Source organism: Ambystoma mexicanum, chromosome 9, assembly GCF_040938575.1.
Source record: "Ambystoma mexicanum isolate Mex_15411 chromosome 9, UKY_AmexF1_1, whole genome shotgun sequence".
Lineage (NCBI taxonomy): Eukaryota > Metazoa > Chordata > Amphibia > Caudata > Ambystomatidae > Ambystoma > Ambystoma mexicanum.
Genome location: NC_090931.1, coordinates 611,627,852 through 611,643,687, shown reverse-complemented (window position 1 = coordinate 611,643,687; position 15,836 = coordinate 611,627,852). Strand labels below are relative to the sequence as shown.

The window sequence follows — 15,836 nt, the reverse complement described above, 5'->3', positions numbered from 1 at the left end:
AGGAATATTTGCCCCTGATGCGGGTAACGGAGTTTGTCCGGCTTGTGACTGTAGCAATTGTCTAGCGAGATCGTCTGTTCGCTCTTTGGAAATAATCAGTTCCCTTCTTAGAGCATTCGTTTCCTGACGGGCTGCATGCACTTCTGCTCTTAGTTCCCCAAGTAACTGGGCTAGCTGGTCGGTATCCCAGGATTCCATAGCGCCTGGGTGGGAGTTTTGCGGTCGGCTTTGCATTCTGTAACGCTCGCCTGATTCCCGCAGAGGCGCCGGTCTTGACTGGGTGAATGCCGTATCTTCAAAGGTGATGTGTAACACACGGTTGCTCTTTGGGCTGGACCTCTGTGCACTGTATGTCTGACTCGAAGAGTAAGATGTCTGCAGATAGAAAATATGGGATTAATGAACTGGGGTTATTGGGTGCCTCTCTCCTCCTCCCTTTCTCTTCTCCTGTAGAACCCCAAAGGTTAACGCCCTCACCTTAGGTAAGTGAACGCCAAGCTCTCCATCTGCCTCGGGGCAGGGTGCCGTAACCAGTTTCTTCACTGGATAAGGGTGCAGGCCTCTTGACCTCAGAGGACTGCTGTCCGTTAACTGCACGAACGGTAAGTTCTGGGCACTTCAAATGTCTTAAAAGTCTTTTGTAATGATATCTCTTGTTTTGCAGGGTTCCGGCGATGGCGGATGGCGGGCTGATGAGAGTTGAGGATCGAACCCGCGTGAGGAATAGAAGCGCCTGGAAGCACGTAAGTAAGCGCTTGTAGCCTGCTTCACGATGCGCACTAACTGTCCCTTTTATCTTGCAGGTACAAGTTCGGAGCTTTAGAGAAGCTGAAGGGTGCTGGAATACCCACTGGATTCGGCGTGGGAAGGAGTAATGGCACGTGAGTAATAAAGTTGCCCAATGTCTTTAAACGCACCTTCTTTTGTCTTTCAGATGCGGGATGCAGCGCCGAAGGCCTCCGGAGTGTGTGAAGAGCTGGTAAGCTTTTGTCTTTCAGATGCCGGAATGCAGTGCGAAGACCTCCGGAGCATGCGAAGAGTAGGTAAGCCTTTGTCTTTCAGATGCCGGAATGCAGCGCGAGGCGTTGGTGACTGCCGATGGACCAGGTAAGAGATGCGCTGCCACTGAAGACCGTAGTGCTAACCTGTTCTTTCTTTGTCTTTACAGGTGCTGCTGAAGACTGGATTCCAGGATGGTAAGCCTTTGTTCCCTTAGGCCCAGGATCAGAAGCAGAAGACACGATGAGCGTTCTGCTGCAGAGAATGCAGAATAACGCAAAGCAAGATTCATCCATCGGGTGTGGTTTAAATAGCCTCCTGTAGTGCTTAGGTGTCTCCTTACACAGCCTCGCCTAGGTGAGAAAAGAGTTCCTGCTTTCCAGAAGAGTTCCAGTGTTCTGAACCTAGGGAGTGGCTCCTGCCCCACCCAACAGGAAAAGTAGTCCCAAACAGAAGAGGATCAGGGGCTCAACTGGCAGGTAAGTAAGCAGCATGGTCTGCTGCAGGTAAGTCCACCCAAGCATTATGAGCCCGGCGCTTCCAGCGCTGGGACTGGGCATCTTTATGAGCCTGGTGCCACTGGCGCCAGGACAGGGTCCAGAAGTTCCCAATTGGGACTGGCTGGCACTCGGAACAGGGGTTATGGGTCTGCTTCCAAGGGAGTCGGGCAAGTCCTGATCTTTTGGAAGCAGAGATCATGACAGCACTCTGTAGGGATTGGCCGTTTGACTGTCCGGCAAGGACAGCCACTCTGCTGGGTGACTGACAGCTAGGCTGGAATGAATGGGAACAAGCTGCATAAAAGGCTAGGCTTTTTGGCTTGGAAGGCAGAGTCCACCACTGGACGAAGGAATCTGAAGAGAACTTGAAGCCACCTGCCTCAACTCCTGGACCGTTGGTTTGCCCGGTGTAGCCCTGCTGCTGTGCTGAAACTCCACTTTCGTATCGACAGAGAAGCTCCTGCAAGGACAACTTCTCCCTTTGAGTTGGTGGCACCAATCAACTCCAAAGTAAGCCACCTGGACATCCTCTCGGAGCTGGTTGAATTTCCACAGAGTTGCTGCTGGAAACCGAAAGGTCATGGAGAGGAACACCAGTTTGTGTGTGTTGCTTTTAAGCTGGCCAAGAGCTCCAGACAGATCCTCTGGACTCCCAGTGAGAAGGACTGACCGAGCCCAAGTCCCCTCAACAGAGTGTGCGACCCCAGAAGCAAGGAAAGCCCATCTCGACAGCCAGGAACCGCAGTGTTGCTATTTGCGGTAGTCGCAAGGAGCTGAAACACCGAAGTGCCACTTATTGAAGTTTGCAAGCGGTGACCGTCCCATTGCAGTGCATGAGTCCCCAGAAGTCCTCCCCTCTTCTCCCCACGACTGAGACCCAGAAACAGTGAGATCTGCAGAGCTGCAGAGGAACAGAAGTCATCTGCTGCACTTTTTCTTCAATCCAAAGGTAATGTAAAGTCTGAGAGAATGTACCTCTTGCTGTAGAGTTGCTTGCATCTTCTACTACTCACAAGTCTAACAGCTTGTGGCCCTACACTGATTCTTCTTTTTCTTCAAAGACTTCTAAAAACATTGTGCACATACTTTTCTTACTTACCTGCAAAGAAGTGGTTCAGCTCATATAGACTTTTGCCCATTGACTTTGGCTTAGACTGTTCCACTGAATAACTCTTGTTGGGGGATCCAAAAGTATTTGCCTGCTTAAGAATATTTGTGATCTCTCATGTTCCAATAGCCTTTTCTTTTAACCTAATTCCTAATCTCTTCTAAATGCAACAGTGATATATCAATGGCCCCAGCACCATAGCTATTTAAGTCACCTGAGGGTGTAGGTGGTGTCTCTGGGCCATCCCCAAAGGGTACCTACTGATTTACAAACTTAAGAGTGTATGTTTTGAAATATATTTGTGTGGTGTTTTATATTGCCCCCTTCTGAATAAGGCTTACTGACTGATACATGAATATTTGTTTTATCTTTTTATTTTTTTATTGTGCATTTTAGTCAACATTATGACTATTTTTACACAAAGCATATTCAGAAAAAAACGAAGAAAAAAAACCTCATACAAATAAAATAACCATAAAAAAAAAACAAAAAGTCAAACGTTAAAAGGAGCAATGAGCTGACAAGGAAATATTGATACTGTAAATCAGAAAATAAGTTGAAATCTATACAGGAAAACGAGAACACAGCTTTTTTCCCTCTTATACCTCCTTTTCACAACCAGACTATTACCATTCACACATGCTAAGATCACCTTTCAATGAATTTCAATTCTTTCAAGACTGATATCACTTCTGCTGTTAAGAATGTTTCATGTCCGTGGCTTAACCTTTGACAAAACAGATTTGTGTTTAACATTGCTCCATCGTGCACAAATCTTAATAGTCTTTTCTGTCCAATATCTCAAGATCCTTCACATTCTGATAGGAGATAAACTATAGTCTATTTTTCCCCCTCCTCACAGATATTAGATGGAAAGGATATTGGTCTCTAATATGCTTGATTTCTATGAAGAAATGTGTTTTCTAACAAGACGAAACAATTTCAAAGTCTGCAGGGAATATATATATATATATATTCGTTTTGACGGATGCCGGAGCCACCCGCGTCTTTCGGTTTTCAGCTGTATTTTTGGAAACAGTGTCCAAATCTGATCTATCGCTCAACTTCTGGGGCCTGTCGTGAGGCGAATGCCCAGGGGACACGGAACTGGTGGAACATCCCCCTCAACGCTGTGTGTGGCCGTGTAGTCGGCGTGGAACCATGGCCTTGGGTTGTGCCTTTTGTGTGGGGCAACTTGTCTGTGCTGGTGCCGCCAGGTGTCGTCCCTGTAACAGCGCCTCTGGCCTGTCTGGTGGGGTCAGGGGCTTGCACGTGGGAATCCGATGGTTCCCTTTCTCCGTCATCACTGAAGACGTCGATGCTGCCATCGCTAGAAGCACCTTCCACGTCTATGGCGCCCTCAGCCTGCATGGCGTGGTGGGCGCATCGCTTGGTCTTGTGGTCCTTTGGGCTTAAAAACCTTGCAAGCTTTACAGTGGCTCTCGTGATCCCTTGGAAGGTGCAAGTCTTCCAGGGACATTTTTTGTTACAAGTTGGACAAAATTTAAAAGGTGCATTTTCCAGGTCTAATTGGAAGGGCAGCTTGATGATTAGAACGGGCAGGAAGGAAAATATGCATTCTCTTACTAACAAAGATATGTACCACCCCCAACTCTCCCTGCCGTGTTGTCTGAGGCACGGAGCGGCATTCTGAGGCCGTGTGGAATATCGTCGAAGCAAGTTCTGCAGCCAACGAAGTTTGCCCTCGAAACCGTTGTCGAAGTTGTTTGTCAAATAACGGCTATAACAGGACAGAAAGAGCAACTAGCTTCAATTTTTTTCATATAAATGGCGTTAGCCGGAAAGGAAGCCCGCTTTCAGCATCTGACAAAAATGGCGAAAAAAAACAATCTGAGGGACCTCGACGCATGAAGTACCATGGGTACAGTGGACGTCACACTAGGGATAGTAATACTGGCACGCCCTGTCAACATCCCTTTTCGAGTTTCGAAAACAACAACTGTAATATGAAAGAGATAGAGATAGATAGAGGTAGAGATATCGAAAACATTTATTGCTAATAGGTTTCGACTCTTACAACTAATTTGGCTGAAATTTTGTACGCAAGATGTCACCCCCGCCCCAAGGACTGGACATTTTGGGTATGGTTCACTAAAAATGTAAAAGCACTTTCGGCCTAGACCCCTTTCATTTTCTTACACACAAAAAAGGTACATTTTTGCCCGACCGCACAGCGAAAAACACAGGACCGAATTGGACCAGGACTAAAACCACTTGGCCATGAAGCGTCGACTCTCCATTCTTTTTTGAAGACTGGGGTTATGGCGTCCTGTATTTTATTTAATATTGGACATAGAAGGGGGTGCCCCTTCCCCTAAAAAAAATAGATATCTCCCATGGTGCTTTGCAGGGTAGGTTTTCAGAAAAGAAAAAGCTGCCATCTTTTTTTCCGAAATGAGAGATTAACTGTGGTTATACCTACAACTACCGAAAACAAAGCAGAAACAAGCCATTTGGAGCAGTAAAAATGACTAAATGGCATCAGGCTAGAAGGGGGGGGGGAATACCATGTGAAAGGTCGGAGTTGGAGGGAGGGCCGGGGACCAAGTTAAGATCACAAACGATTACCTGTAGCTGTGATTAGACTTCAAGATAACCACAGCTACAGACTTGGAGAATGTGTTTCCCCCATGTTTATGTAGAACATGGCTCTTGTGCTGTCGGTTAGGACTAGGACTGTTTTCCCCTCAATTAAGTGTTGAAAAGCTTGGAGGGCTTAGAAAATTCCTAACAACTTTAGAAGGTTGATGTGCTTCTTTGTTAGTGATTGAGCCCATTTGCCAAGTGCAGTGTGATTGAGGAAATGTGTTCCACATCCTGAAAGTGAGGAGTCTGTGGCAAGAGTGGCTTCTGACACGGGTGGTGAATGATTTTCCTTGCAGAAAGTTCTCCCTTGTCCACCTCAGCATGGAACAAACATTTTTGCGGAATGACGACTCGCTTTGCGATCATGGTTTCGCTAGCCACTCTTGTATAGGACGCATGCGCAGCCGGGCATGAGGTACCATGTAAATGCAGGAAGCCATCATCCCTAGTAGGCTCATGGCCTTCAGTACGGTTATCTGACGACCAGCTGCATAATATAGAATTTGAAAAATGAAATGTTGTACCCTCTCTTTGGAGGGGACGAATAAAGCACCTTTTGTCTGGATTTGGGCCCCAAGAAACTTTTGTTGGACTTGTAACATGGCTTGATTTTCTTCTCGTTGATTGAGAAGCCTAGATTGGAGAGCAGGTTGATAGTCGCTTGGGTGTTCTGATGTCTCTTGAGGTGTCTTTCCTGTTATTAGCCAGTCGTTGAGATAAGGGTACACTGGGTGTGTGTTTCTTTGGCCTATGCGTATACTCCAAGTTCTTTGTACCACCTACACCCCTTTCTCCCTCCTAAAATAGGCCCGATTGATCAGCTATTGCTACCAACAAAATGGGAGTGGCTCAGGCTTATACTATGATTTGGAGCCCAGTGTCCCAAGTGCGAGTCTTCACAAGTCCCATCATTGGTGAACTTTGTAAAAAACAGTCTTCATCAGTGGATTCTGCATTTCTTTTCCGAAAAGGATTGCATCTTGCATTGCCAGTGAACCCGAAGAATCCTCTAACCTGCAATACCTGGGCACCAGTCCCATTGTCTCCTACCTCCATTCCACTCTCCTCTGGTCATCGAACATGGGTTGTGTATCCTGCCCCTGGGTTAGCCTCGGGTCTGGAAGAAAGGCATACTCGTAACTCATTAACTGGACCTTTAAAGCTATCACCAGCATGAGCCTTTTGAATCCTATCTACAGAGACAATATACTGATGAGAAACATGGTGTGGCTCCTGTGACTTTTTGGGCACAAGGCCCCATTCATATTAGGGTTTAGTCTTCTTAAGTTAGAATATTGTTTTGTGTACTGGTTCCATCATTTACTGCATCTAAAATTACTTACCTGCTTTACGCTGCAGTCATCAGATGTATATTTGAACCAATCGTGAATTGTATGGATTTTTATCACAGTGTTGTGCGATAATACCTACTGTTTGATTCATTTTTCAGTGTTTTCCTAAGGGCTATAATAAATATTTTATACCAGAGTGTCGAAATTGAATTGTGTGCCATACTGTGTGAACATATTAAGGGCCCATGACCCCGCTCACACGAGTCTGAGGCTTGACCGCTCTCAAAACCAGCAGGATTGGGTTTAGGCTAATCTCTCAGAGCACTGTGTTAATCATAACTAGAGTGGTCTCTTAAAATCTGCCCACCAGACCAGATTCTAGAAATTCATCTTAACATGCATTGAAAAAAGAAAACAACTAAATAAGTCTGCTTCATATTCAACTTCGGTTGATACTTGACGGACTATTCACTTGAATAGTCAAATATGTGATTCACCACTAGTACTAAGCTTCAAATTGAACGTTGACCAACAAACATTGTTTTTAGAGAACATAATGTAGCCCATACAATGGCACTAATAAATATGGGAAAATTAGAGCAACTGGTAATTTGGTCTTCGTCACAAAAAGAGGCTGTGCATCTCATAAGAAACTGCATCTAAAGAGTTTGGTGAAGTGATTCTTACTGCCGGTGGCACATAAATTAATAAATCTTAAAAACTAGTACTGCTTCACTCAGCAGGTCCAGTATCAAAGATGTCTGCATTCATGACTTGGTGGAGGGAATCAGCAGGTCCAGTATCAAAGATGTCTGCATTCATGACTTGGTGGAGGGAATGTTTTTTCAAAATAACATTATGTGGAGGGCGCAACCAGCCAATTGAGGGACCTTTTCTTGGTCTAAACACATATGGTCTACAATTGGGTGAATAAATCTTATCAACTGCGCAGACAGATTTTCTCAGGCCAAATGGGTTGCAATAAAAGATACACTTGGTAATGCACAAATTACAGTACATCAATTGTCAAGGTGCCTCCAATGCCCTGATTCCGACCAGTAAACTAGATATTCACACAATGGCGAAGGACCATACTACACTGCTTATGAGAAGCATTTAATAAGCACTCATTTGAGAAGGGAACCTCGGGGAGCATCACATGCCCACTTTGCTGGCTGCATCAGTAAAAGGAGCAGAGCGTGCCATGACAACTCGAAGATCAGGGAACTCAATCTCACCTGTCTGCCATTTGTGGGATGATGTAATGTCCATTCTTGTGATCTGCCGAGAGAAAGGTGAAGCATGGAGCATGTGTTAGCCAGGCACTTTAACAAATAAAACAATGTTCATAGTAAAAGGAGCTAGGTTTGGTTTAAAAACACAGCATGTACAAAGGGCCAGGCAAGAAGGCGATTGTCAGATTGCAAAGTGTGACGATTGCAGCAATTAAAACTGCAATGAAATCTAAACAGAAAAAAACATTACTGCATGGTATTAGATCAGTCTGGCATTCAGGCCATTAAGGGGTGTGGTTACAGATGATCCCTAGAAAATAAGTTCCACAAAACTGTCTTTGGCCGCAGCAACGGAAGAACCATCCAAAAGGCGTTAACAGTTAAGGAGGTTCAGCATAAGAAGAAACTACTGCTTCTAATGCACCCCACACACAAGCTCTTCTGCTTCCCACATCCAACTATTCTAGGCTATAACTTCAAAATGTTGAATGCACCTCGCTGAACAATACAGTAGTCAAAGGGTGTTCGTTTTACAAGATGGTAATGGGTAGACGCTTGAGTGAAGTTTTATATTTTTGTTTGGCCGCAACTAAAGTGAAGGATTGTTCGCATAACATACACAATGGACCATCCTACTGCGGCAAGAGGGGACGAATACAATACTATTGAAGGAAATGCACACCTGACAGCCAGCCATGTGGACATCTAAAAGCAGCTACTTGACAATGTAAATAGGTTATGTTTTCTCAGCATTCAAGGCCAAGTCTTCTAAACTGTGCAAGCATGAGGTGTGTTCGCATTTAGAGGCATGGATCTACTTGCTCCGAGGATTTATGGAGGTGGATGGTAGGCATATATGAAAAGTGTCCGGGGGTGCTCCTACGACCAGGGAGACCGACTAGATGACCATGTCATCGCACCATGTTTTTCAGTCCACGTCCCAGCTTTCGATTAGAATAACTAACGAATACAGAGATGTGGACTCAATATAAATAATTCGTGAAAAGGAAAACCAAAGACCATATAAGTGTTAACTGGTGACATGGAGTTATATGGTCAAACAACAGCAAGGACTGTCATTCTACTAGCAAGAAGCAAAATGTGACAGTTCTCTGGATCACCAAAGTAAGAGTTAGTGATGCTTACCAGGTTTACGCCCGCACAAATAGAATGCCAGTCTGTCCGTCAGTTCATACTGACCCTCCACCAACCGGTCAGCCAGCTCATGGTGTCCTGCTTGCCTGGAAAGGGGGGCGGGGGGGCGGCATTAAACAAAAAATAAAAACGTTGGAAAGACAATCATTAGACAGTTGTTCAATAGACAATTGGGCCATCAGGCGGGCAACATGCTGTATCTGGCGAGTGCTGGTGGTAACAAGAAAGCCTTGGGGATTGTAAGTATTTAAACAATACACACAGGTATTTGTTGGAGGAAAAGTGTCAAAGGCAGGAGAATCAGATCGAGTGGGCAGGAAGATCACCTCCAGTGACAAGGGGCAAACACTATTCTGGAAGCATTGGTGCTAAAAGGCAGGTTAATATTTCATTGGGGCACTAAAAATGCAGCAGGGGCCCTATCCAAACAGGAACAAGTCTTTCATTAGGAGATGGCTTTAAGAGTTCATAGGTTTGGGGATGCAGATTGATTACAATTATCGCGGCACTGAGGGTCTGGAGGGGATGTCTGAAGCGAATTAAGCCAGCTACAGCTCTGACAAACATTGGTAGCCATATCAAGTTTCAAACTCCAAACCACTGCCACCCCACCCATTCCACATCAGAGGTAAGAAACCGGTAGCTCACATGGAACAATCGTTTTGGTGCTGGATATCAGATATCAGATTTTGGATTCATACGCCGATATCCTACTATACATAGTCATATACAAAGCACAAAACATCAGTTTCAGGGGATATACATGATAATATCAAAGGTCGCAGAGCAGAATAATTTTATGAAACAAGAACTGAGATTACATCTATATAGTCAGTGAAAAGCCTTTAGATGAGAGTTGGTGATCAGGTTTAATGCAACAAAACACTTAGAATTCAGCAGATTTGGGAAGTGATGGCCATCGTAACTCGCCATCCGCTCACATATGTCCCCTATGATGCGATTTTGTATATCATTGTGAATCCCTTCCGTTATATTATGTGCTCATGGGCTTTGCAAGGGGGGCTAAGAATAGTTTAGATGGTCATCACTCCCACATCAATTGCCTGTGCCTCAGGTTTGAACCCTGAGCTTCGAAGCCATGCATGTTCTTATGATATCTTTAATGTTATGAATCCATCCTTATGTTTTTATTGTCACTGTTTAGGAGTTCTGCATTTCTTCCTTAACGCATTGTAAATAGTTATTTCCTATTTATGTACATGGTTACATCACAGTGTTCTGTGATGTCAGCAGCTCAGTGTATGGAATTGTTGTGGCTCAAGAATAAATCTCCCAACTGAACGTCTTGTGCCTGAAGTCATCACTGGAGTTCTGTCACTTCACGATACTGGTAACGAGACTGCCCCCTACTATGGTGGAGTGAGGCAGTTTATGGATTGAACCAACAGAGTGCCATAATCTAACTGGCCCGGGTGAGGCACGCAAAGGAAAAGACACAAAATCACCTGGAGGAAGAAAACTTGCACAGGAGATTGTGTTCTGTGAAGTCATTCATTTAGAGGTGCTGGAGGGAGAACGCAGGGCCCCAGAACACGCTCGGTACCCAGAGGGGAAGTGCACAACCCATCCAAAGCATTTTAGGCATTGATAACCAGGATTTTGAGACATTGGTTTTGGAGAACAGCATCTAATATCACCGCTGTCAAATTGTGCTTTTTGTAGGAATCTCAGAATGGCAAACATTATAGGGCCTGTCTTGTTCTTACCTTAGGCTGGAGGACCAAATCATCAAGTGGAAAGAGGATTTCAAGTTCGTTTTGGCGGTTTATGGAGCGAATTATGCAGCTGAAAGGAAGGATGCCCTATTAGATAATTGTTAAGGACACACTGGACAGGAAGTGTTTAAAAGACTGCCAGAGCCAACACAACCTCAAAACGCAACCTCCTGGAACAGCTTTGACATCAGTGTTCCGAAGTTGGATTAACATGAAATTGCAGAGAACAAAATATTGGCCAGGTACTATTTTGACACAAGGGAACAAAAGAATGGTGAACAATAGAAGATTGTCATTTCCCCCGAGAGCCGTGGCGATTAAATGTCAGTTTTGCCAGTGCCGTTAAGATGAGCACACACATGATCAGCTGATGATCAAGTGCACAATGACAGGATAAGAGAGGAACTATGGAAAGAAAGATCCGAATTTGGATAGGACGATTCAATTAGCAAACCAGGTGGAACACATGGCTCTCTGCATCAAACAACTGAGTATTGAGAGTGACAAGGCAGTGGGAGAAAAAGGTGCTACAGGGATAAGAGAAGTCACACATGTTAGTAATCAAAACCAGTGGAGAAAGAAAATTGGTGTAAGGAACAATGATTCCAGGAAGATCAAGATAAACAATGGTAGGAACAGTGAGTCCAAGAAGCAGAAGGAAGATATGAGAGCATTCTCTTGGACAAGAGCAGAAAAGGTGTTTCAGATGTGGCAGTACACAGCACTTCACCAATTCAAAGGAGTGCACAGCGGTCTATGTAGAGTGTCGCCTGTGTGGACTTAGGGGACATTGAGCAAAATGTTGTAGAATGGCTGGCAAAGCTGGGAATGTACAAGAGAATGAGTGTGACAATGGAGATTCTTACTCAGGATACTATGGAGGAGTAAGCCAGTGGTGTATGTGGGGATGGGAATGAGTTTTACAAAACCCAGGCAGATGGTCACCGTCAATGGAGTCAAGGCTCTTACGTTGATTGATAGTGGAGCAGATTACAATTTGATTGGGAAAGATACATGGAAGACCAAGTTTGGGTGCAGTGTCTTGAAGAGGCTAGAGTCAAGAGTCAAGGTTAATGCCTATGGTGAAAAGCCCAGGCACACAGTTGGAGAAATGGATGCAGATCCAAGTTTTCAAGAAAGGAGAGCCAATGGAAAATTCTATGTAACCAACATTGAGGGTTATCTACAGTCATAGGGGAGTCGAGCAGCACCGGGATCAAGTTAGACCCAAATGCATCCTGTATATACATCAGTGCAGTGTTGAACCAGGACATCAGAGGAATTGTGAATCACGAGGGTAAGAATGAAACCATGTCTAATTGCTGCAAAGAGGGAAAGCAGAGTGAGCGCAAGGAGCATGAGTGACTGTCAGGTTTTCACAATCCATTATAAGGGAAGGGTCAGCAGATTCAAGGCAGGCCAGAGACACAGGGGTTGTGTTGCCATTGGAGTCTGTTAGTGTGAGCTTTATGGGTTGGTATCGTTTGTTAATATAATTCCAGGAAGCTTGTGTTATCTTAAAAATAGAGACGTGTTTAAAGTTGAGAGTAAGTATTTTTGTGGCAGTTACAAAGGCACGCGTGTTAACCCACTAAACCATTGCACCAGATACCGGCGTGTTTGAACTTATCAATGCCCGCAATCAAAAGACTTGCAGAGGAGTCTAGCGCAAGTAAAATTCACTAACCATTGCGCGAGGTGCCGGCAGGTAACCAATTAATATTTCCTTGCATGATGAGTTTTAATTGAGAGCACGAGTGATTTTTTTTAAAGGAGCATCGTGGCTCCTGGCAGCACAGAAAGATTTTCATAAGACCTTTGGAGGAAAGGACCTAATAACGTGCGCACGTAGTATCCTGAAGCAGGAAGCCAAACTGGGGAAAACTAACAACGCATACGTTTATGGGATTCGGCAATTACTAAACTTGATACGTTTACACAGAGTAAATACACAGCGGTTTTCTTCATCAAGAACAAAAGAGTGAGAAGACACCCAGACATCTGGTAAAAAACAAAAAACTTCATTTTTGGAACTTCATAGTGTTCGGTGTATGAACTGCAAGGCAGAAACATGACTTGCATATGAATAGCAAGACAGAATATAGTTTTACATGTGTAATTTAAGGCAGAGCGCTGTTATATCCGCCCCGTAACGCGATGACGCAGGGCGTCTCAATAAAAGCCCCACCCCCGTGCATGGGAGGCAGTTCCGGGCCAAGACGAACAACGTGTGGCGTTTATCATTTTGCACCAGCCGGAGCTGCTCCTCCGCGGCCTACTTCAGTGGCCTTCAACGTTCTGCCTCCGCACAGAGCCAGAACGTAAAACTGGCGACGAGGGAAACGGGACCCAGCACACGTGCTCGACGCCCTACCAGCTGATTATCCCAGCAGCGACACGCACAATTTTTGGACACCCGGTGTGGGGGGGGGGGGGGGGGGGGCACACAAAAACCCCCCACCCAAAAAAAAATATATTTTTTTGTTGTTGCTCCATCCCTTTGGCTGTATCGTCGTATTTGTTTTCCACAGCGGTCCCAGGGCGCTGCGACATACAACCAACTGGCATCCAGGGGCCAGAGGCACCACAACACGACGTGTGAAGCCACGTGCGATCACAGCAGCAGGCACCTGGATCGAGGCAGCGGTCCCATCGGCTACTGTTTTGAAGGTCGGCCTCAAAAGGGACCACTGACACCTGAAACCACGCACCAAGGTGAGGACGATAGACACCATCAAGTGACGGTGATGCCCCACTATGGCGACCGGCACGTCCACCCCCAGGCCCGGTACACCCTCTAGACTCGTGGCGAATAGGTCGATGTCGTCACCGCAAGCTCACCCACAAGGGAGCTCCTCTACAATGATTCAACCATTTGACCCATTCACAGATCCATCAACAGTTGGCCCCCGGTGCCAGCTATGGATCCAAAAATTCGAAATGGCAATGGAGTGCAAGGACATAACCTCCGCCAGGAAAATGAGATTGCACCTATTGTTAAATGTAGGGGACGAGGTGCTACGGATCTTCAACTCGCTAACTATTGCTGATGGCCAGGACATTTACCAACAATCTAAAGACGCCTTGACGGCCCATTTTCTCCCACAACTCTACCTGGATTATGAAACCTTCATGTTCTGCACCACATTTCAGGCAGAAGAGGAGACCTTGGATGCCTACCACACCCGACTCAGGAAGCTGGCGATTTTGTGCGAGTTCACGGATGTCGAGAAAGAAATCCGGAGACAACTCATTAACGGCATCCAATCGGAGAAACTAAGAAGGATGGTGCTGAGCGAGAAGGGTATCTCTCTAACACGCATTCTGGAGTTGGGTCGTCAAAGGGAGCTGGCACATGCCAGGGCCGCCAACATGGGAGTGACTCTTCAAAAACTACAGCCTGCCCTCGCGACATCCATGGTGGCCCATGTCACCAATAGACCGTCCAAAAGAGAGGAGTCTGGTGGCAACTACGCACCAGCCAGATGGCAGCCACGGATCCCGGGACCTACGGAGTGTGGATGGTGTGGTGGATCGCGTCATGGACGGCGAAACTGCCCGGCGCAAGGGACAACATGTGGGGCATGTGGCAGAAAGGACCACTATGCCAAGGTGTTCCAGTCATCGGGCGCTCCACTACCGCCCCCACAGAATCCCCAGGAGAAGAGTGGGACCAAGAAAAAGCAAGCGAGTTCAAGGCGAGTCGAAACGACCAACTTCAACCGAGGAAGAGGGGATGACGTCACAGGGACTCAACAAGACTCGGGTAGGGAGCAGCGGACAAAAGGGAGAAAAGTATACCTGGTGTCAGCTTTGGATCGTGATCATGCAACGCAGAAGAAAGGGCTCAGGAGGCGCAAATTCCAGGGCACACTCCAAAACCAGCAGTTATGGATGACCATAGACACGGGAGCCTCTGTAAATGTCATGCCCATAAGCACATTTCAAACCCTGCAACCGCAACCAGACCTCAAGAACACAGACACCCTTCTGTTTGCATATGGCTGTAGGAAACCACTACCAGAGGTTGGCAGATTCCGCACCACCCTTAGCCACGGGGAAAACAGGCTACCGTCTAAGATCTGCGTAGTAAATGCGGGGATCGAATGCCTTCCGAGTGGTGATGCGGCTGAGGACCTAGGGCTAGTACAGTTCAGTCAAGTCAAGGAAGCCCAAGAGGTCAAAAACATCCTTGCACAGTATCCCAACCTGCAAAACGGGATTGGGTGCTTGAAAGGAAAGACGAACAAGCTCCATATTGATAAGTCGGTCCAGCCAAAGGCCGTCAGACACCGGAGGACCCCATTCCACATGCGTGAACAGGTGGAGATAAAACTCAAAGCATTGGAAGAAGCTGGCATTATAGAAGAGGTAACAGGGCCGACATCATGGGTTTCCCCGATGGTGGTCACAAAGAAACCCAAACAGCTGGGAAAGGTTCGAATCTGTATAGACATGCGTCTCCCAAACACTGCCATCAAGCGTGAGCTCCACATCACGCCATACCTCGACGAAATTGTGGCTGACCTTACGGGATCAAGAGTCTTCTTGAAGGTTGATTTGAAAGCAGGTTACCACCAGTTGAAGCTGCATACGGACTCTCGGTACATAACCACTTTTTCAACACACTTGGGTTTGCGAAGATACAAGCGGCTAAGCTTTGGGATCTCTTCGGCTGCCGAAGTTTTTCAACAGACAATTCAAGAAGTCATCCGGGTTATACCAGGTGTCCTAAATGTGATTGACGATATCCTGATCCATGCTCAGGACAGAGGAGAACACTTGAGAAGATTATGGATGCTTTTGGGCCGACTAGACGATGCTGGCCTAACCATTCACAAGGAAAAATGTGAGTTTTTCAAGACGGAAATATAGTTTTTTGGCTACATGTTGAGCAGCACTGGCATTTCACCGGACCCCCCAGAAGGGTGCCGACATACAGGTTGCGAGTCCGCCCATGACACCCACTGACGTGCGCAGCTTCCTGGGGATGGCCACGTACTGTGGGAGATTCATCCGGAACCTGGCCACTCTCTCTGAACCCCTTCGAGAACTTACCAAGCTCAACACAAAGTGGGAATGGGGGAAAGCGTGCCAGGAAGCATTTGAAAGCATCAAAGAGTCATTATCCGTGGACACGAAAATGGCATACTACGACACTGTGCTTCCGACTGAACTTTTTCTGGATGCCAGCCCTGTGGGCC

General features: G+C 46.1%; 1 protein-coding gene across 11 annotated transcripts in view; it reads right to left on the bottom strand.

Annotated features, from left to right (window-relative positions):
- Window positions 1–15,836, bottom strand: part of GIT1 (GIT ArfGAP 1) — a 583,248-nt gene that overhangs the window by 327,881 nt on the left and 239,531 nt on the right. For all 11 annotated transcript variants that reach the window (XM_069615265.1, XM_069615266.1, XM_069615270.1 and 8 more), the window contains exons 7-8: window positions 8,888–8,982; window positions 7,745–7,787 (exon numbers count right to left, since the gene is read on the bottom strand). In XM_069615265.1, the coding sequence (XP_069471366.1) occupies window positions 7,745–7,787; window positions 8,888–8,982 (138 nt within the window). The remainder of the gene's footprint in view (window positions 1–7,744; window positions 7,788–8,887; window positions 8,983–15,836) is intronic.